At 38.6% G+C, this 21,657-nt stretch overlaps 1 protein-coding gene across 16 annotated transcripts in view; it reads left to right on the top strand.

Annotated features, from left to right (window-relative positions):
• The window catches only part of ROBO2 (roundabout guidance receptor 2), a 1,535,448-nt gene that overhangs the window by 1,350,656 nt on the left and 163,135 nt on the right, over positions 1-21,657 (top strand). For all 16 annotated transcript variants that reach the window (XM_073668228.1, XM_073668234.1, XM_073668219.1 and 13 more), the window contains exons 3-5: positions 2,645-2,802; positions 3,399-3,519; positions 6,509-6,647. In XM_073668228.1, the coding sequence (XP_073524329.1) occupies positions 2,645-2,802; positions 3,399-3,519; positions 6,509-6,647 (418 nt within the window). The remainder of the gene's footprint in view (positions 1-2,644; positions 2,803-3,398; positions 3,520-6,508; positions 6,648-21,657) is intronic.

Genomic DNA, 21,657 nt, shown 5'->3' with positions numbered 1-21,657 from the left:
CTGCTGAAATGGAAATGGAAAAGTTTTCGACATTGGCTTCCTCAATGTGAAATTGCGACAGGTGAACGTCAATGCCTTTTTTTAGTTTTCGACATTGGCTTCCTCAATGTGAAATTGCGACAGGTGAACATCAATGCCTTTTTTTAGTTTTCGACATTGGCTTCCTCAATGTGAAATTGTGACAGGTGAACGTCAATGCCTTTTTTTAGTTTTCGACATTGGCTTCCTCAATGTGAAATTGCGACAGGTGAACATCAATGCCTTTTTTTAGTTTTCGACATTGGCTTCCTCAATGTGAAATTGCGACAGGTGAACATCAATGCCTTTTTTTAGTTTTCGACATTGGCTTCCTCAATGTGAAATTGCGACAGGTGAACATCAATGCCTTTTTTTAGTTTTCGACATTGGCTTCCTCAATGTGAAATTGCGACAGGTGAACGTCAATGCCTTTTTTTAGTTTTCGACATTGGCTTCCTCAATGTGAAATTGCGACAGGTGAACATCAATGCCTTTTTTTAGTTTTCGACATTGGCTTCCTCAATGTGAAATTGCGACAGGTGAACGTCAATGCCTTTTTTTAGTTTTCGACATTGGCTTCCTCAATGTGAAATTGCGACAGGTGAACATCAATGCCTTTTTTTAGTTTTCGACATTGGCTTCCTCAATGTAAAATTGTGACAGGTGAACGTCAATGCCTTTTTTTAGTTTTCGACATTGGCTTCCTCAATGTGAAATTGCGACAGGTGAACATCAATGCCTTTATTTAGTTTTCGACATTGGCTTCCTCAATGTGAAATTGCGACAGGTGAACATCAATGCCTTTTTTTAGTTTTCGACATTGGCTTCCTCAATGTGAAATTGCGACAGATGAACATCAATGCCTTTTTTTAAACCATCTGGAAAACTTGTAACACTCCCTCTGTCTCAGTTAGACAGTCACAGCTTTGTTTACCTTCCAACATCTAAAAATATTCCAGGTTTTACAAATCCAAGTAATTCTTTGTGTTTAGGGAACAAAAAAAAAAGCCAGGTTCTTTTGGGATGCGTAGGCAATTATTCTTCTCCTCTTGACAGGCCAACGTTTTTTTCTTCCTTCCAGCTTTGCTGTTTTGACCATAAACGAGAGGCTCATGGGACATGGACCAGATTGAAAAACTAGAAACAGACAGATGGTTATTTGTAATCATCATGTAAATGTAAATCCTATAGAGATATATTTTTGTGATAGTGTTTGCCGTTGGAGAGAATAAATTTAATTGTTTGATTTCCAATTGTTATCCAAAAATATTGTTTGATAATCTAAACTTACTTAAAACCATTTAGGATGACGTGGGGAAAAAAGAAAAAAATCATTGCATTAATTTGCTGTGTCAGATCTCCTGCTAAATGATATGGCGTGGCCAAGACCTGGACTCCGGCCTAGTTTGGCAGGTGTTAGTAAACAGTTGCCTTGCTGGAAGCAATGATTCGTTTTCGGTGACAGGTGCTCGGGACCATTTATTTAAACAATTCTTGCTTCTGACAAACATGAAATGTGCTGCTATTCAACCAACTCAAAGACTATTCTACAATTTTACAATAATTTTTCTTATCCACCTTAGATGACTTTTTATGACCTCATGGTCGAAGACTTGATGTTCCAACATTTGTCGTCCTATCTTCGCTTTCTGATGTTTTTTACCTGTTGAATAATTATTCAACTCGATGAATGTCTCATATAATGTAACAGCATCAGACTTTACATAAAAATCCAACTGCTAAAGAGGGAAATTGTGTTGTCCTTAGACAAAAGGTGACCAGCTTCAGCTGCGATCTTGGCATCACACAAGAGACCAGATGTATGAGGGAGGTTATGACTTGGGCTCATGGAGGGTACTGGCATAGAGGACTTTTGACATCTCGGGGATTTTTCTTCCACAAATTTGTTTGAGTGGAAAAGGCCTAAATGAATATGAAAGCTCCACAGACGGCTATGGTTTGATTTTTTGGTTTTGGAAATGATGGTAGTCAGTCAATTACTTCATAAAAAGACTTTACAAAACTCTACTACCAAAACTTAGCTACTTTTTACATAGTCTTACTGCCCGCTGGAAATTGTTTTTTACTTAAAAGAATTTCAGATTTTGGTGCATTTTTCTTAAATTGTGTCTAAAAGCTTCAGTTATTTAAAATAATTTAGAACTTGCCTTATTTTTCATAATCATTGTCCCTTTGTTGCCACCTGGTTGTTGGCCAATTACTTTGCGGCGTAGTACTCATTTGGAATAGTAGCAGTGAAGTGGATGTCATCTTGGAGAGCTACAGCCAACTTGAGGGCGCTAATCCCTCTTTTAAAGCAAGTCATTTACATAAGATGCTAGCATATGTTACCTAATTTATTTTCAAATGAAGTGCTGATTTATGTCTTGCTTTTGGCATTCTTGGCCATGTCTAGCATAAGCCTGGAAAATTGGAACAAGCCGAATAGCGGGTGTTCACAGATTTTTACGGAATGCCAGGTCTGTAGTATCACTAAGGAGTTTCCCGCGTGCCTATTATAAAAAACAGCCCGTGACATCTGTACCTCACTTAAAAATGCAATTATATTGAAAGTTAAACTTGTATATGTAATATGGATTTAATATCCCTTATGTTTCCTCCACAGTGCTTCGCGATGACTTCCGGCTCAACCCAACAGATGTGGTGGTGGCAGCTGGAGAACCTGCCATTTTGGAGTGTCAGCCACCCAGAGGACATCCAGAGCCAACTATCTACTGGAAGAAAGACAAAGTTCGAATCGATGACAAAGATGAGAGAATTAGTGTAAGTTGACTTGAAATTGTATGATTTTTATTAATGTCATGTTTAAAATGTGGATGTAGTAATTTCGAAAGGTTGTCATCTTAAAGAAATCTCCTTTTACTAGAAAGATACCTTAAGAATAAGCTGATAATATGATGTTCTGCTATCGATCACCTATAATCTGGCAGCAAGTATTTGATTTTTCTGGAGCACCACCACAGTTCAAATTAGGAATTGCATGAAGTCTATAGAAATCAGTGGTGCATAGTAATGCATGGAAAGGCTGAGTCACCCAGATCATGGGAGACACTCTATGTAGATACTTTATTCTATAACTAACTGAGAAAGGCCTAAACTGAAGATTTTTTTTTATTATTTGGGTATTTGAATATGTGATTTCTAAACCAGACAACCCTTACATAGTGTATGGGTAGGTCCTTTAGATGGTGTTGGAGCTTTGCAGTTAAGACATCGGAAGTCCAGAACCATTTGATTAAAAATCTCTAAAAATAAAGCAATTCTGTTTGGAAGTTATTTCTAGACATTTTAAACATTTTTCTTTATTTAACTGGACCCTAAATTCTGATTTTGACATCTTATTTATTTTCATATTAAAGATTCGTGGTGGGAAGCTGATGATCTCTAACACAAGAAAGGGTGATGCCGGTATGTACACTTGTGTTGGAACTAATATGGTTGGAGAAAGAGACAGTGATCCAGCTGAACTGACAGTATTTGGTAAGGTGGAATTTTTTTTCACTTATTTTACTATTTTGGTTTGGTTTTTGCTATATGTTGAAATGATACTGTGTGTACATTTCAGCAATTAAACATTGACTACATTCATATATTATATAATGTATTACCTTGTCGTAAAGTAGACCCGTCAGTACTGTAATAGGAGTTTGACTATGTTGTAACGTAGAGCTTTATGATTTCAGGTCTTGATACTTAGCTGAGCTATTTTTCCAGCTTTACTTGATCCTTGACTGCTGTTTCCACAGGAGATAGCAATATCCTCAATGCACATTGCCCTGTCCTATAAGTAGAGTCCTAAAGTAACTTCCCAAGGTTGTAAGCAGGTAGAAGATATAGTAAGGGATCATCTGAAATTCAATTGTATGTAACAGAAATTATAGCACTACTCAGGTTGACTACTTAGAGGGTTGTCCCATCACAAGATATTGATCACCTGTCCTCATGATAGGTCACCAATATCAGATCAGTGGGGGTCCAACAGGAGACACCACCACCGATCAGCTGTTATAAGCTCCAGTGGTGGGTGGATATAAACTTATTGAATGGAGATGCAGTGCAAGAATAAGAGTTCTGCAGTGCACAGCAGTGGATGCTACAAATTGAATACAGCTGAGAAGTACACCTCCATTCAGTGTGGTGACATCCAGCTGCCCCCAGAGCTTAAAACAGTTGCTCAATGGATATACTGGGTATCAAACTCACACCAATCTACTCTCTGAAGAATAGGACATCAATATTTTGTGACCAGTCAATCCTTTTAATAATGAGGATGAAATACACAAATAGGCCTAGGTGGCTTTGTGAAGCAGTGAGCGATAACCAATTTTTCATTGGTATTTTCATCTTTTTTTAGGACAAGGCTGCCTATTTTAATAGCTGTACGACAGTAGGGGTGTATCAGTGCATAAGTAGGCCAATTTGTAGTTTAAAAGCCTGTGAAAGCTGGATGGCAACCCTGAGGAAGGTGAAACGGTGTCCATATAGCAGAGAATTGCTTCAATAGCCTACTTAAGAGCCTTGACAAAAGAAGACAACTTGAGGTCTTATCTCTGTTGCTTCCATTGTTGGAAGAAATGAAAAGAATATTACATGACATTGTGAAGTCTCCTGGGTTTTTTTTGGGACACGGAGTCCTTGTACTTAACAACATGGGGGACATTATTACCAATTTTTTTCTTTCAAAATAAAAAAATCATGCAGGTTCTCTCTATCTAAGAGAAATGGTTTTGACATGACAACCACGTGTTAATGGTAAAAAATGTGTCATCAAGTACATTTTAGAGCCATGTTCTTCTTCTCTAAGTTTCAAATGTTTAAAAATACCCAATTGTAAAGTCATTGTTAAAATAGCTGGATAATAAGTAACACATATACACCCCACAGCGAGCGATGGCGAGATTGTGTCAGTTGTGTACGCCATTAGTAGCGTCACTCCAAGCACCTGCCAAAAGGCCTTTAACAGACAAGGAAAAATCAATAGGGATAAAAGGGATCTAGAAAAATGAAGTAATCTACACAGGACAAGAGTTGCACATTATTATGTGAATATCTGCAGTATTCAGTACAGATATGTCAAAATGAATTGAATCGTGTGTCTCCAGGATTAACAATTAGTATAAAAACATAAATAGAGCCCAAAAAAATAAACATTATATATATATATATATATATGTACAATGGTGTGAAAAAGTGTCTGCCCTCTTCCTGATTTCTTATTCTTTTGCATGTTTATCACATTTAAATGTTTCAGATCACAAACCAAATGTAAATATTAGACAAAAATGACACAAGTGAACACAAAATGCAGCTGTTATATGAAGGTCTTTAAGGGAAAAAGAAATCCAAACCTACAGGGCCCTGTGTGAAAAAGTGACTGCGGTGATGTATGCTGTATGCATACTCCCAGACAGAATCCGTCTCGCTGCATACAAGTGTATTGAGTGATGTCGCACCCATTAGACGGCCATGCCCACTGTACGGCTTCTATGGAGCAAGGCTGCACCCACTAAGCGCCTTCTGCCCGGGAGTATGCATATTGTATACATCACTTCCGTTCCTTGTTCAGAAACCGGCAAATATTCGCTGCGAACAGCACCTGTGTTTGGGGGGATTCAAAAGTCTGCAGTTATCCAGCGTGACTGCAGACTTTTAATTTTAGACCTGTCAACCCTTTTAAAACTTTCCTATAGCCGGTACATTTAAAAACTCATTTATTCCATTTCTGGTGTTATACCGGAGGCCCTATTTGATCCTATCAGAAAGATTTGATAAAACTATGATCTAGCCTGTAGCTTTGTTTTATTAATGTAACTTTTTTTAAGAGAAGCGTGGTTATTATTGCACGTTGTCAGATCATATCCAGGGAGATTAGCGCTGAAAGCAAGTTATGCAGGAGGCTCTAATCGAGTTTATCTCGCACATGTAGCATGCTAATTGTATTGGCAGTAGCAGGGCTCTCCGCTCACTCTATAGTTTTGCAATTAGCTGTTTGACTGATTAAAATGATTCTTCTTAGACTCGAGTTGTTGAAAAATAAACCAGTCCGTGATATTTTTTAAAGCTATTATTGCTTTGCGTTTCTTCCACATTGAGGCTGTAATTGGCTTTGATGGTTTCCACAATGTCCCTCTGAGATGTAGATGATGTTCTCACCTTAAAGGAAAATATCCTGAGGAAATAAAGCAAATCAACCATCACCTTGTGGTTACATGCAGCCCTAATTGTTTCATGTTCCCATTCCTCGAATATGGCAAAGCAAACATTTTTTTGGAAGGACTCCAAATGAACATCTCATTCATGTCCATTGTTTGTTCCCTCCTATTAAAAGTATCACATCCAATTAAGAGTTTTTATTTTATTTTAGATTGTGCGAAGGTAAAATGTTGACCCAAAGCTTTTTCTAACACTACTCGAAGGAATTGTTAAAAGATTTAATAACGACCATTTGTCTTCTCTTTTCCCTCACAAGAACGGCCCACTTTTCTCAGAAGACCTATTAACCAGGTTGTACTAGAGGACGAAGCTGTAGAATTCCGATGTCAGGTCCAAGGGGATCCTCAGCCAACGGTCCGATGGAAAAAAGATGATGTTGACTTGCCAAGAGGAAGGTTGGTCATCTTCTTTAGTATTTATTAGTTTATTTATTTTTTTCTACAGGTAGATTACTCAAGTCACTGTCTTAACAGTTCAGTATTTTTCTGCTTATTTTGTATGTATAACATTTGGAATAGAAGTGATTTAGAATATAATTTTCTGATTTGAAATAACTTTATACATTTCTGTAAAAGTCATCGAATCAAATAATCGCACCTAAAATGGCAACAGTGTGAAACTCTTGTGAGTCCAACCATTGGGATCACACCAGACAAAACAATATTCCCATCCGCACCCTAGGAATACTGTATGTTATCTGTCCACACGTCGATGTTTTAGATCTTCTGCCTGGATTTTCAGACAAAATATCCATAGTGGAAAACATTAGCAGGAAAGTGGATGAGATTTGATAAATTTTTACCCACAGAAATTGCCCTGTGATGTGGAATTTTAATGCACTGATTCAATTTCTTTTGAGAATCGATTGCGGATTTGTTGTGGATTCTCAATAATGAGTTAAAAACTTAATTGTAGTTCTACAGCAAAATCTTTAAGACCAGATTAAAATAAAAGAAAACCAGTTTACTCAAAAGCTAAAATAAAATAAAAAATGAAAGAAAAAACCCCGTAGTCACTTTCCATGGTAGAGCTTCTTTGATCTTCCACTGGTTTTTCTACATCCAGCCTTCAGCTATTGTCATGTCAACCACTACAGCCAAATTAAGGCTTCATTTGACAGCACATGATCGATGTAAGCCTATTGTGCAGAGACAGTCACAGGACGAGGGATGCATTGCCACAGAAGTAGTGGGGCAGGTGAGTATTATAGTTTTTTTTTAATGAAATTAGTTTTCCTCATGGAAATTCACAAGAAAAACGTCATCAAACTTTGCACAATTTGTTTCAGAGTTGCCTCCAATTTATCTGCAGTTGCAAAAAATCTGGTCATGGGGAACTGAAATGATTTTGATTGTGTACATGTAATCTACTAGTTATAGTTAGCCTGACTTCAGAAAATGGCCTATTAACCTGAATGCATGCTCCTGCAGGCAATTACATGGTTATAGCAATGGTGTTAGCAGCTAAACTATATGTTTTTGCAATTTTACAATAGTTTTAAGTGAAAACTTGCCTCCATGTGTCTAAAAGCTTTACAAGTCATCGGGGTGGTAGAGCATCTTGGCCAAGTCACTGAATCATCTTTAGAAAGCATCCCTTTTCCCTTTGATTGATCCCTCCACAACCTGATGATGGCAGCTCTGAGATCTTTGAAATTATGCATAGTAACTTGATGACCCTGAGGTGTATACATCTCAGCTCTCTTCAAGGTGTTCTGAGTCCAGACTCTACAAGAGTATGCCCTGGATTTCAAAGATGTCTACGCTGATGTCACCAATCAAAGGGAATGGGCGTGTTTTCAAAAGATGACTTGGTGACTTGGCTAGGATGCTCTATCGCCTAGATTACTTAGTTTAACAGTATTACACACACAAAGGCAAGTTTTTCAGTTAAAACAATGGCGAAACCACTAAATATATAGCTTAGCTGCTAACAGGATTTATATTACCATATAATTGTCTACAGGAGCATGGGGTCAGGTTAATAGTTGAACTTCTGATGTCAAGTTCCCTTTAATTTAGAAAAAAATAACTTTGAGACAACCACAAAAAATTTAATTCAGAAGTGGTCTTTAGTGGAGTAACTAGAGTCCCATGGGCCCCACCTCCATGTTGGTCATATGTGAGGGCCTTTGTAGCTTTCTAGACCCTATAAAAGGGATCTAAGAGGCAGTGTTTCTCCTTGAGGAGAGTGACATGTTTGGCCTGGCATGCCAGTGTGAGGAGGCTCCAGCTGAAGTCGACAGGCCACTCTTCTTCACCCTCTGCGACCACAATCATTATGCCCATGTTGGTCTTCTAAGGGTGTGATCTTCTCTAAAGAGTCTATGGCCCATATAAGAAATACATGATGGATCTGAAATTTTGTCCTCGGTAATCTGGTCTTGATGAGGAATTGATGTTCTCAAAGAATTGGTCTCATAGAAGGAGTTTCAGTCATCATACTGCATATATTTCACAAGAAAATGATAACTGGTTGAATTCTTCATTTGTCTGCAGTGTGTTCCTAGAAGAGGTCATCCTTTATATGGTTTCGAATGAATGGATGTCCTTAAATGTAGGCCAAGCATGGGGTTTGGGAAAATGACACGTCTTAGAGGGCAGCTGCATGCTGTAATTACAAAGTATGTAAAACAGAAATTCTTCTTTCCGCGAAGAGATTTTCAATTACAAGGGGAAATTTATGACAGTGTAATAACAATTCTAACCTCCTGCACAGAAGAGCTGCCGTTCCAATAGCTTTTCATCACCGCCGGGGAAGATCTGTTCTTTTCTTAGTAAAAATGTACTTTTACTAAATGTTGTTGCCCAGACTTGAGCAGTCGTTTTTTTTTTTTTGTAAATCTGTAATAAAATTTCAGACTTTACTTTTCTGAAACACTAATAGACATTTAATGATTATAAGAACACAATGTTAAGGAACAGGAAATGCCAGATCGACCAGGGAAGCTTGGCTGGTGCCCCACACTTCAGTCCCGGAGAATGGAAAGCCTAAATTAAATTTCTTAAAATAAATGTATAGAGCTGATCTGCTGCTTTTTACAGAATGAGGTTAAAGAAATCTAGTAAATCGGGCACTTTACAACTGATGTGTAATGTAATTTCATAGTCGGCATTCTCATGTAATATAGTAATTTACCACTTTGGGAAGTAAAATATATATCTGTGTCCCCAGCTACATAAAAATATATAAAGAAGGATTCACCAGGAAAGATTAATTTTAGACTAAGGCATTTTTATGATGTTAATGTTTAAGAGGACCTGTCACTTCTAGTCTAGTCTTTTTATCCAAGGGGGCGTGGTTCTCATCTCTTCTCTATGGGAGTTGTCTTGAGGGCCATGCCCAGTTGGCTTAAGAGATTAGAGTTTTTTAAGGGTAGCTATAGCTAAGTAAGGGAGAGATAACAAATAATGAATGACATTTTCAGGAAAACATAGTGCTGTTAAAGAGGACCTGCTAGTTGCCATACATACGCCATTTTTGTGCTTGGTGTTAATGTTGCTGATTCCTGAATCCGACATTATTTTTCTGTTTCTCCTACTTTTCTGCATTTCTGAGAAATGGCCCCATCTTCGGTGTATAAAAATCTGGTCTTTGGGTGTGGTCCTCGACTCTTCTCTCTGGGAGTCTTCTTGATGAACACTCCCAGTTGGCTAAGAAGATTGGAATTACATACAGGAGAGGAAAGGCTGTATCTCAAGAATGCAGAGGTGCAGGAAAAAAAGACAGGACCAGATTCTGGAGAACATCAACATTTACACTAAGTAAAGAATTACAAGTTTCAAATTGAAAGGTCCCTTTTAGAGTGTAGACTCAATTGTACCTATTAAAAGATAATAGTAGATTGGTAAAAGAAGCAGATCTGGACCTCTAATACCTTGTTCACATCATATGCATTAAAATTATGCTGTGACGGATGCCTAACAGTGGCAGTCATCGCTAATAGACTAAAATTGCATTTGTTTAATGAAGAGATCAGTATCTTTTCAATAGCTATTTATGACGTTTTGATTAATGTGAAAATGTCACTAGGATCAACCCTCCTAAGCCGTCTATATGGGCACGGAGGTCATAGAAAACTGAATAACATTATACCTTGATATCTGAGATTTGATGTCTTATTCCTGAGAAATTCACATATTATCTATATGTAAATGAGCTGTTAAGATCTATGGGTCGGACACAGATCTCAACAATCTGCCACCATAGCTTATTTTAAATGAAAGGGGGCATACTAGTGGGAGACATGTAATGACTGACAGTCTGCTCTCCTGAATTCACTGAAGAGCTGTGTGTGATTGCAATGTACAGTGGGTACGGAAAGTATTCAGACCCCTTTAAATTTTTCACTCTTTGTTTCATTGCGGCCATTTGGTAAATTCCAAAAAGTTCATTTTTTTTCTCATTAAAGTACACTCTGCACCCCATCTTGACTGAAAAAAACAGAAATGTAGACATTTTTGCAAATTTATTAAAAAAGAAAAACTGAAATATCACATGGTCATAAGTATTCAGACCCTTTTCTCAGTATTGAGTAGAAGCACCCTTTTGAGCTAGTACAGCATTGAGTCTTCTTGGGAATGATGCAACAAGTTTTTCACACCTGGATTTGGGGATCCTCTGCCATTCTTCCTAGCAGATTCTCTCCAGTTACGTCAGGTTAGAAGGTGAACGTTGGTGGACAGCCATTTTCAGGTCTCTCCAGAGATGCTCAATTGGGTTTAGGTCAGGGCTCTGGCTGGGCCAGTCAAGAATGGTTACAGAGTTGTTCTGAAGCCACTCCTTTTTTATTTTAGCTGTGTGCTTAGGGTCATTGTCTTGTTGGAAGGTGACCCTTCGGCCAAGTCTGAGGTCCAGAGCATTCTGGAAGAGGTTTTCATCCAGGATATCTCTGTACTTGGCCGCATTCATGTTTCCTTCAATTGCAACTAGTCGTCCTGTCCTTGCTGCTGAAAAACACCCCCATAGCATGATGCTGCCACCACCATGTTTCACTGTTGGGATTGTATTGGGCAGGTGATGAGCAGTGCCTGGTTTTCTCCACGTATACCGCTTAGAATTATCACCAAAAAGTTCTATCTTCATCTCATCAGACCAAAGAATCTTATTTCTCATAGTCTGGGAGTCCTTCATGTGTTTTTGAACAAACTCTATGCGGGCTTTCATATGTCTTGCACTGAGGAGAGGCTTCCGTCGGGCCACTCTGCGATAAAGGCCTGACTGGTGGAGGGCTGCAGTGATAGTTGACTTTGTGGAACTTTCTCCCATCTCCCTATTACATCTCTGGAGCTCAGCCACAGTGATATTGGGGTTCATCTTTTCCTCTCTCACTATGGCTCTTCTCCAACGATTGCTCAGTTTGGCTGGATGGCCAGGTCTAGGAAGACTTCTGGTGGTCCCAAACCTCTTCCATTTAAGGATTATGGAGGCCACTATGGTCTTAGGAACTTTGAGTAATGCAGAAATTCTTTTTTAACCTTGGCCAGATCTGTACCTTGCCACAATTCTGTCTCTGAGCTCCTTGGGCAGTTCCTTTGAGCTCATGATTCTCATTTGGTCTGACATGCACTGTGAGCTGTGAGGTCTTATATAGACAGGTGTGTGCCTTTCCAAATCAAGTCCTATCAGTTTAATTAAACACAGCTAGACTCCAATGAAGGAGTAGAACCATCTCAAGGAGGATCACAAGGAAATGGACAGCATGTGACTTAAATATGAGTGTCTGAGCAAAGGGTCTGAATACTTATGATCATGTAATATTTCAGTTTTTCTTTTTTAATACATTTGCAAAAATTTCTACATTTCTGTTTTTTTTTCAGCCAAGAGTGTACTTTAATGAGAAAAAAATGAACTTTTTAGAATTTACCAAATGGCTGCAATGAAACAAAGAGTGAAAAATTTAAAGGGGTCTGAATACTTTCTGTACCCACTGTACCTGGAGCAGGGAAGATTGTGATTACATATACTAATTTTGCTTCCATCTCACAGGCAGCCGGTGTGGAGAAGAGGCAGTACAGCTGAGCTGACTGCACTGTAAAGGGAGAGATACAACTACAGATGTCTTTGTAATCAAAGTTATGTTGCTATAGATGAATATATAGATGAATAGATGCATATGCTGAATATAGAAATAGTTAGGAATGACCAATACCTAAAAACATGATAAGACGGTGTGATGAGGTGAGGGAGTAATAATGATGGGGGGCGCACATATCTCACCCTCGTAACATCTTTTTTATTTATAATAATCTCTGGAGGCAGATTCTTGGGGAGATCTATGTCCGGCCCATAGATCTTAACAGTTCATTTACATATAAGAAAAATAAAATAAATAATGGAATAAAACATTGTATCGTAGAAATCAAGGTATCATTTTATTCAGCTTCCTATGACCTACATGCCCATAGACGGCGTAGGGGGTTTGATCCTACTGACAGATTCCCTTTAATCTGATGCCATTATGGCTGAAATCTGCTACTGCATCCGTTCTCCGTAGGTGAGTATAGTATCTTTTTTATATCATAAAAAGCTATTGAAAAGCTTATAATGTATACATTTAATGGAGTCCTAATATGATATACTGTGATTCCCTAGGAGTAGCTAAGTTTACTAAACTATTTCATGCTTTTTAAATCAGTATATTGATGTATTAGGCAGAAGAAAATGAAAAGAATAAGCTATTAGTCTTAATTTAAACAATGGAGCCCTATGGACACGTTTTGGCGTTTATGTCCGAAGCTTTTTCTCGCATACACACTAAATGCAAACATTAACCTAATGGGAATGTGAATATGTAAGTAGGTAGCAGGCTTGGACTGGCCCACAGGAGAACAGGAAAATCCACTGGTGGGCCACCACCCTCTTGTACGAGCAGCACTTGGCACAATATACTTGAATCACTATCTTATTCATTTACTAATCTACCCAGTTCATTGTTATAGAAATTTGTGATGGAGGATAATGTCACATTTGCATGTGGCTGAAAAGTGGTGGCCTGGAGTTGGTTACTGGTGGGCCCTTGGCAGCCCAGTCCGATACTGGTAGGTAGTATTACATTCGTCACTTAAGCTGAGAGTACTGATATACAGAGTCTAAAAGATATTGCCTTTTTCACATTATTTAATAGAGAACAAAAGCAAAAATTGCACAACATGCAGTCCTGTGTACATCTTCAGCATGAGGATTTGCCGGGGGTACAGTACCTTGACCGGTTCTTGAACCGAGTCTCTTGTGACAAAATGTTAAAAGAAATTAAGATTGTTAACATCAATAAAACAGGAGACTTTTACAGAGCTACAAATGCTGGATGTATCTGCGGCACGCAGGGGGAAAGCTGCTGTTCTAACATAGCTAACGCTAAGACGTAAAATTATATTTGTTTTCCAGCTGAATTGGATTCCAAGCTTTTGCCCTTATTTTTTTCTATTAAACTCTGTAATGAAAGGAATGTAATAAAGAGAAACAAACAAATGTTTTATAATATTTTCATTATTCTAAAATTATAAATCATCCAACAAAGATTATTTTCAACTTGATACATCCTGTGGAGTTCTGTAAGAATGGATAAAATTTGCCTCCAAGCGGACATATCTACCGTAACTGTAGTATATAGTCACTGGCTAACATCCTATTGTTTTCAGGTCCAACATTCTGTTCCAATTAATTCCTTAATATGACTTTATGTATGAGCTTTGTTTTTCTCATACAGAGCCCTAATCCCTCGCTTAAACAATGATAAAAATTGTAAAATTCAGCTACTTGCAGCCACCACTTGGGGGAGCTTACTGTATACTAATTAAATGATCACTATCATATAAAACTTTGCATAAATTAATAGTCCAAAGAAATATAGAAAAGTTTATAATATACAGTTATATGAAAAAGTTTGGGCACCCCTATTAATTTTAAGCTTAATGTTTTATAAAATTGGTGTTTTTGCAACAGCCATTTCAGTTTGATATATGTAATAACTGTTGGACACAGTAATGTTTCTGCCTTGAAATGAGGTTTATTGTACTAACAGAAAATGTGCAATCTGCATTCAAACAAAATTTGACAGGTGCATAAGTATGGGCACCCTTATCATTTTCTTGTTTTAAATACTCCTACCTACTTTTTACTGACTTACTAAAGCACTTTTTTTGGTTTTGTAACCTCATTGAGCTTTGAACTTCATAGCCAGGTGTATGCAATCATGAGAAAAGCTACTTAAAGTGGCCACTTGCAAGTTGTTCTCCTGTTTGAATCTCCTCGGAAGAGTGGCATCATGGGCTCCTCAAAACAACTGTCAAATGATCTGAAAACAAAGATTATTCAACATAGTTGTTCAGGGGAAGGATACAAAAAGCTGTCTCAGAGATTTAACATGTCAGTTTCCACTGTGAGGAACATAGTAAGGAAATGGAAGAAAACAGGGACAGTTCTTGTTAAGGTCAGAAGTGTCAGGCCAAGAAAAACATCAGAAAGGCAGAGAAGAAGAATGGTGAGATCAGTCAAGGACAATCCTCAGACCACCTCCAGAGAGCTGCAGCATCAACTTGCTGCAGATGGTGTCACTGTGCATCGGTCAACTATACAACGCACTTTGCACAAGGAGAAGCTGTATGGGAGAGTGATGCGAAAGAAGCCGTTTCTGCAAGCACGCCACAAACAGAGTCGGCTGAGGTATGCAAAAGAACATTTGGAGAAGCCACTTTCTTTGTGGGAGAAGGTCCTGTGGACTGATGAAACCAAGATTGAGTTGTTTGGTCATACAAAAAGGCGTTATGCATGGCGGCAAAAAAACACAGCATTCCAAGAAAAACACTTGCTACCCACAGTAAAATTTGGTGGAGTTCCATCATGCTTTGGGGCTGTGTGGCCAATGCCGGCACCGGAAATCTTGTTAAAGTTGAGGGACGCATGGATTCCACTCAGTATCAGCAGATTCTTGACAATAATGTTCAAGAATCAGTGACAAAGCTGAAGTTACGCAGGGGATGGATCTTTCAGCAAGACAATGATCCAAAACACCGCTCCAAATCTACTCAGGCATTCATGCAGAGGAACAATTCCAATGTTCTGGAATGGCCATCCCAGTCCCCAGACCTGAATATCATTGAACATCTGTGGGATCATTTGAAGAGGGCTGTCCATGCTCGGCGACCATCAAACTTAACTGAACTGGAATTGTTTTGTAAAGAGGAATGGTCAAAAATACCTTCATCCAGGATCCAGGAACTCATTAAAAGCTACAGGAAGAGACTAGAGGCTGTTATTTTTGCAAAAGGAGGATCTACTAAATATTAATGTCACTTTTCTGGTGAGGTGCCCATACTTATGCACCTGTCAAATTTTGTTTGAATGCAGATTGCACATTTTCTGTTAGTACAATAAACCTCATTTCAAGGCAGAAACATTACTGTGTCCAACAGTTATTACATATATCAAACTGAAATAGCTGTTGCAAAAACACCAATTTTTATAAAACATTAAGCTTAAGATTAATAGGGGTGCCCAAACTTTTTCATATAACTGTATCTTATCTTCTCAGAGAAAAGGGCTTCATTCTCCTCTTACTAGCTACTTCTTTACTTCTTTGCCTCCTCGAAAAAAACACTCAACTCCAGCTTGGTCAAAGAAAGATGGAAGTGAAAAATCACTAAATTATTATGCTACAGCTCCAATTCATCTCTATAGAGAAGAGAGATGAAGAATGAGAGAGGAGCACACAGCACAATAAGGGATCCGATACCGGTGTAGAGACAGGCAAATCCTACTGCAGCATCTAGCATGTATTTACCTTCAGAGCTGGATGCACAGCCGCACAGCTCAGTACTGTTATATGATGTCCTCTTTGGTTTTGTTTGTGTGCTACAAAGAAAGAAGAGCAGGAATCCATCCCTCTGTGTGTCCAGTGTATGGAAGTAATGATAGTAGTGGGTCTTCACCCTTTACTTTAGAGACTACTGAAAATTAGAGATAGAGTCTGTAGAGGGGAAAATGGCAAAAAAGAAGGATACAAGTCATATAATGGCCAGAAGTAGTATTATTCATTATGTATACAAGGCAGGAGAGGGCCCCCATACACATTAGACTAAAGTCAGTTGAACCTGATTGTCTAATTTTTATGGAGGTGTCGACCAACTCGACCAACTGATAGTAAAGGAGATGTCGATGGCACATCTGATTTCGGACTGCTGATCACATTGTCCTCCCTGAGATAAGCTGTTGGCTGATGTGTCAGTCAGTGGCTTTCTCATAGAGAACACAGGAGTGCTCAGCCAAACGAGCGGTCCTGTGTATGGGAAAGTCGGCCCAGATGGCTGACGGCTGAACCATCGGCCAAGGCAAAGTTTTGGCTTACAAATACTGATGTAAAATACTGACCGAATACTGAACGTGTGAACTTGGCCTTGCTCTGAAAAATTATCTGAACCGACAGATACGGTTTAATATCTAAACCTTCGCACTAAGATCCCTCTTGTGATGGCTGCAGGCAAACAGAATCTCATAATTTAATTATTTGATTTATTGTAGCGCCATATCAGTAAAATATAGCTCCAATAAGGACATATTGAATTGGACATAGTAAGAAGCTGAAAGAAAATACTCTACGTAGAATTTTGAACTTATTCAGAATAGAAAAAGACAATTATGTTCAAGGGTGAAAATACACAAAGTGCTGAAAGTGCTGAGCCATGTGCCCACTATTTCTTCTATTGCAGGGAAAAAATGATCCACTGATTCTAAATGTTAATTGAAAATGTGACTATATATACGCTGGCCTGTAGACTTGCATAAGGGCAGGTGGAGACGAGCATATTTTCAGTTTGACAAAACATTGGATCAGACTCAGACCAATGTTTTTCCATGGGGCCATGTACGTGACTGATTTTTTCCTCGGACTTGGACTGTCCTAAGAAAAATTCATTGCATACCCGTGAGTGATCCAATATTCGGATCGCACTCAGCCATGCAAGTCAATGGAAAGCATTGGACTGGACTCAGATGTGGGACTGTTCATCAAAAATTCCATAAAAAAACAAGACAAAATAACACACCGTGACTGAGACTCTAAAAATCCCATTACAGACTATGAGGTTGATGCTCGCCATGTGCGAGTTCTTCCCCTGCCACTAAATTTGTTCTCATGTTCTTATAATGAAACAGAAGGAAAAAATGCAGAACTGCTCCAAGCCCTAGGCTCCGGATTGGTGTATAATGGAAACCATGGTGTCATACAACTGACACCAATGATCCACGACAGACCCTATTGATTTCTAATGGGGTCTTTCAGTTTGGCAGGAAAAAAGAAATGAATGCAATGCTTTTTTTATCCATCAATTGATGCTTTGCAGCTAGTCGCAGGATGTGTGTCCAACTTATAAATCAACAATTAGAGAATTTTGTTATTACAATGCATCTCATGGACTTGTGTAAGAATGGAGAAAATTTGCAGCAAAAAAGATTGTATCTGTTTGGGGTTTATGCCAAGATCATATTCTTTTCAGGTCCAACATGACGTGTAGGATACATCACTACATTACCAAGATAAGTAGGAATCACTTCCGTCCCGCTGCCCCGTGATACAGGAACAATAACCATATCACACAACATGCGATCAGCAATTTTCTAGATAATATATACAAAAGCCAGTGTATCCAATGTAGTCAGCGCAATACATGCTGTATCCCTCTAAGAATAGGGTCGCATGACTCATTTCTCCACATCCGAGAAAACCAGTCCAGTTATACTGATCAGAGTTTGATCAGAGTGTCATCAGTTTCTCTCGTACATGGAGAGGGAAAAAAAAAAAGTTTCTCCACCTTCTCCATTCTGTCAGTCCGTGAAAATCGGATATCTCTGAGTGAGATCCGATTTTTTTTTTCACAGACTTGCATTGACAATTTTGGTCCAATACTTGAACCAAAATCGGACATGTCTCCAATTTTTCAAATCGCTCGTGTCAATAAACCCTTAGAGTGGTTGTCTTGTCTTCTTAAAATTGCAAGGAATTTGTAAGAGCAAGCAGCTTTGCAATTAACCTTCTGTTGAAAATCCTCCACGTCCTCACGAACTGAGGTATTTTTAATTTTATAGTTCACACCCTTTGCAATCTATGAGAGGTAGCTGTACTCCTTGGCTTGCAAGTTCTTTGCTATAGAGTTTGCTTTGAAGCTGGATGGATCGCTGGGTTCAGCCATCTTTAGTGCCCCTGAACTCCTTCAACACTGCAGTGGCAAATTTTCCTGTGCATTGCAGCATTGGAGCGCGTGAGCATGACCGTGCTGCCGGTCCAAACTGTCACTCATCAAGAGAGCGCTGCCCCCCTGTCACCGCTTCTGAAAATAAAAGATGAAACAACCCCTTTAAAATAAATAGATTTTGTATATTACCTTTAAACAACAATATGTATCTTTGGAAAGCAAACGTCATGTTGTTCTGAAATGTGGAAAAATACAAAAGAATAAAATACATTTTTGACAACTAATTAGCTAGAAAAAAAGACAAAAATAAATCAAAGTACAACATAATCCGTGTCATCTTCCTGAAGGCTCAGAAGAACATATTCCATATCAGCTGCAGAAACTTCTTACATTTTTTTTACCTTTGTAGGAACAGATGGTTATAGCTTTTCTGTGATTTACTTTCCTATTTTTACTTCTTTTTTCTCCAATTTTCTATTTTTTTTATTTGATTTTTTCACAGCTGGTAACAGTCAATCCCTGGTGCAGTGATGATAGGTCATGTTATCCAGGGGCCAAATCTAAATGGGGTAAATAATTCATGCGTGTTTCATGTAGGAATATACGGGTGGGGGGTGTATGTGCGTGGAGAAGGCCGCCTGCTTTCCATTGTACAACTGTCATTAATCACAAGGAACAACAATGAGTGTATTCATTCTGACCCAATGATTGCCAGATTTCTCAATCCACGTATCCCCATTCGTGTTACTGTTGACTTCTTACTACTGTTTTGTCATCTTTTCTGCTTCTAATTAAGAACGAACCTGAGCTTTTCCCCTTGCATATCTAGTTCTTCAGCTTTCCTAGGCTTCAGCCGCCTGGCATAATAATATGGCATTTCTGAAAGGTTGTACAAGCACCTTTGAACACAAGACTGAGAACGTTAAACCCTTAAACAAAAGCAGCATTGAGACACTTTCCGATAACACAAGGTAGAGTTTTCAGGCTATTATAAGACCCAAGGAGCGACCAGCAATGCTCCGGTAACACATATACTGTGCACAGAGGGCCATTGTCTGCCGCACTATGCACCTTTCTGTTATTTATTGCGCTTTGTGGCCACATTCCAGAATTCTCTATAGTTATCACTCAGCTCACAGTCATACAAGGACTCGTTTTAGATATTTTGCCAGCGCTCTGATATGACACTGGAAAATTTTCATGTAAAATGTGTAAATGGTATTGTATTAACTTCTGTTTACCTGAATAATCCCATTGCCATTGGGCTTGGTGGAGTTTTCATACCATTTGTCATGTAATGGTGTCTCCAGCTACAGAGAAGGGAAGATAGACAGACAGACACAGACAGACAGACAGACAGTCAGATAGATAGATACAGTAGATAGATAGACAGACAGACAGATAGATAGATAGATAGATAGGAGATAGATAGATAAATAGATAGATAGATAGATAGATGTGGGATATATAGATAGATAGATAGATAGATAATGTAGATAGATAGATAATGTGGATAGATAGATAGATGTGGGATAGATAGATAGATAGATAGATATATGGATAGATATATAGATAGACAGATAGATAGATACATAGAGAGATAGGAGATAAATAGATAGATAGATAGATATGGAATAGATAGATATGGGATAGATAGATATTGGATAGATAGATAGATATGGGATAGACAGATAGATAGATAGATATGGAATAGATAGATAGATAGATAGATAATAGATAGATAGATAGATATGGAATAGATAGATAGATAGATAGATAGATATTGGATAGATAGATAGATAGAGAGATAGATAGATATTGGATAGATAGATATGAGATAGATAGATACTGTAGATAGCTAGATAGATAGATAGAAACTGTAGATAGATAGATAGATCAATAGATCGATAGATAGATAAATAGATAGATAGAAACAGTAGATAGATAGGTAGATAGATAGATAGATAGATAGATCGATAGATAAAAAAATGAAGCAGCTCAAAATGCAAAAAAAACTCAGGGTACAAGCCTCCTGGACAAACAATACCATAATCCGTTAGATATATAAAGATAAGAAGTGGCTCGACAAAGGTTCTGTGATAGGACCGAAACATCGCCACATGGGCTAATAAATTCCAAACTTTTTGCCTATTAATGGAGTGTTGCCTCTTCTTATCTTTAGATAGACAGATAGATAGATAGATACAGTGCCTACAAGTAGTATTCAACCCCCTGCAGATTTAGCTGGTTTGATAAGATGCAAATAAGTTAGAGCCTTCAAACTGCAAACGAGAGTAGGTTTTATGAACAGAAGCATAAATCTTACAAACCAAAAAGTTATGTTGCTCAGTTGAATTTTATTAAATTTTAAACATAAAAGTGTGCGCCAATTATTATACAACCCCTATGTTTAATATTTTGTGGAATAACCCTTGTTTGCAATTACAGCTAATAATAATCGTCTTTTATAAGACCTGATCAGGCCGGCACAGGTCTGTGGAGTTATCTTGGCCCACTCCTCCATGCAGATCTTCTCCAAGTTATCTAGGTTCTTTGGGTGTCTCATGTGGACTTTATTCTTGAGCTCCTTCCACAAGTTTTCAATTGGGTTAAGGTCAGGAGACTGACTAGGCCACTCCAACACCTTGACTTTTTCCCTCTTGAACCAGGCCTTGGTTTTCTTGGCTGTGTGCTTTGGGTCGTTGTCTTGTTGGAAGATGAAATTACGACCCATCTTAAGATCCTTGATGGAGGAGCGGAGGTTCTTGGCCAAAATCTCCAGGTAGGCCGTGCTATCCATCTTCCCATGGATGCGGACCAGATGGCCAGGCCCCTTGGCTGAGAAACAGCCCCACAGCATGATGCTGCCACCACCATGCTTGACTGTAGGGATGGTATTCTTGGGGTCGTATGCAGTGCCATCCAGTCTCCAAACGTCACGTGTGTGGTTGGCACCAAAGATCTCGATCTTGGTCTCATCAGACCATAGAACCTTGAACCAGTCTGTCTCAGAGTCCTCCAAGTGATCATGAGCAAACTGTAGACGAGCCTTGACATGACGCTTTGAAAGTAAAGGTACCATACAGGCTCGTCTGGAACGGAGACCATTGCGGTGGAGTACGTTACTTATGGTATTGACTGAAACCAATGTCCCCACTGCCATGAGATCTTCCCGGAGCTCCTTCCTTGTTGTCCTTGGGTTAGCCTTGACTCTTCG

This window comes from Phyllobates terribilis, unplaced genomic scaffold (genome assembly GCF_046119375.1).
Source record: "Phyllobates terribilis strain yellow unplaced genomic scaffold, ASM4611937v1 Scaffold_2__4_contigs__length_985480577, whole genome shotgun sequence".
NCBI lineage: Eukaryota > Metazoa > Chordata > Amphibia > Anura > Dendrobatidae > Phyllobates > Phyllobates terribilis.
Note: the sequence above shows the minus strand (reverse complement) of the source record. Positions and strands in the feature narration are given on the sequence as shown.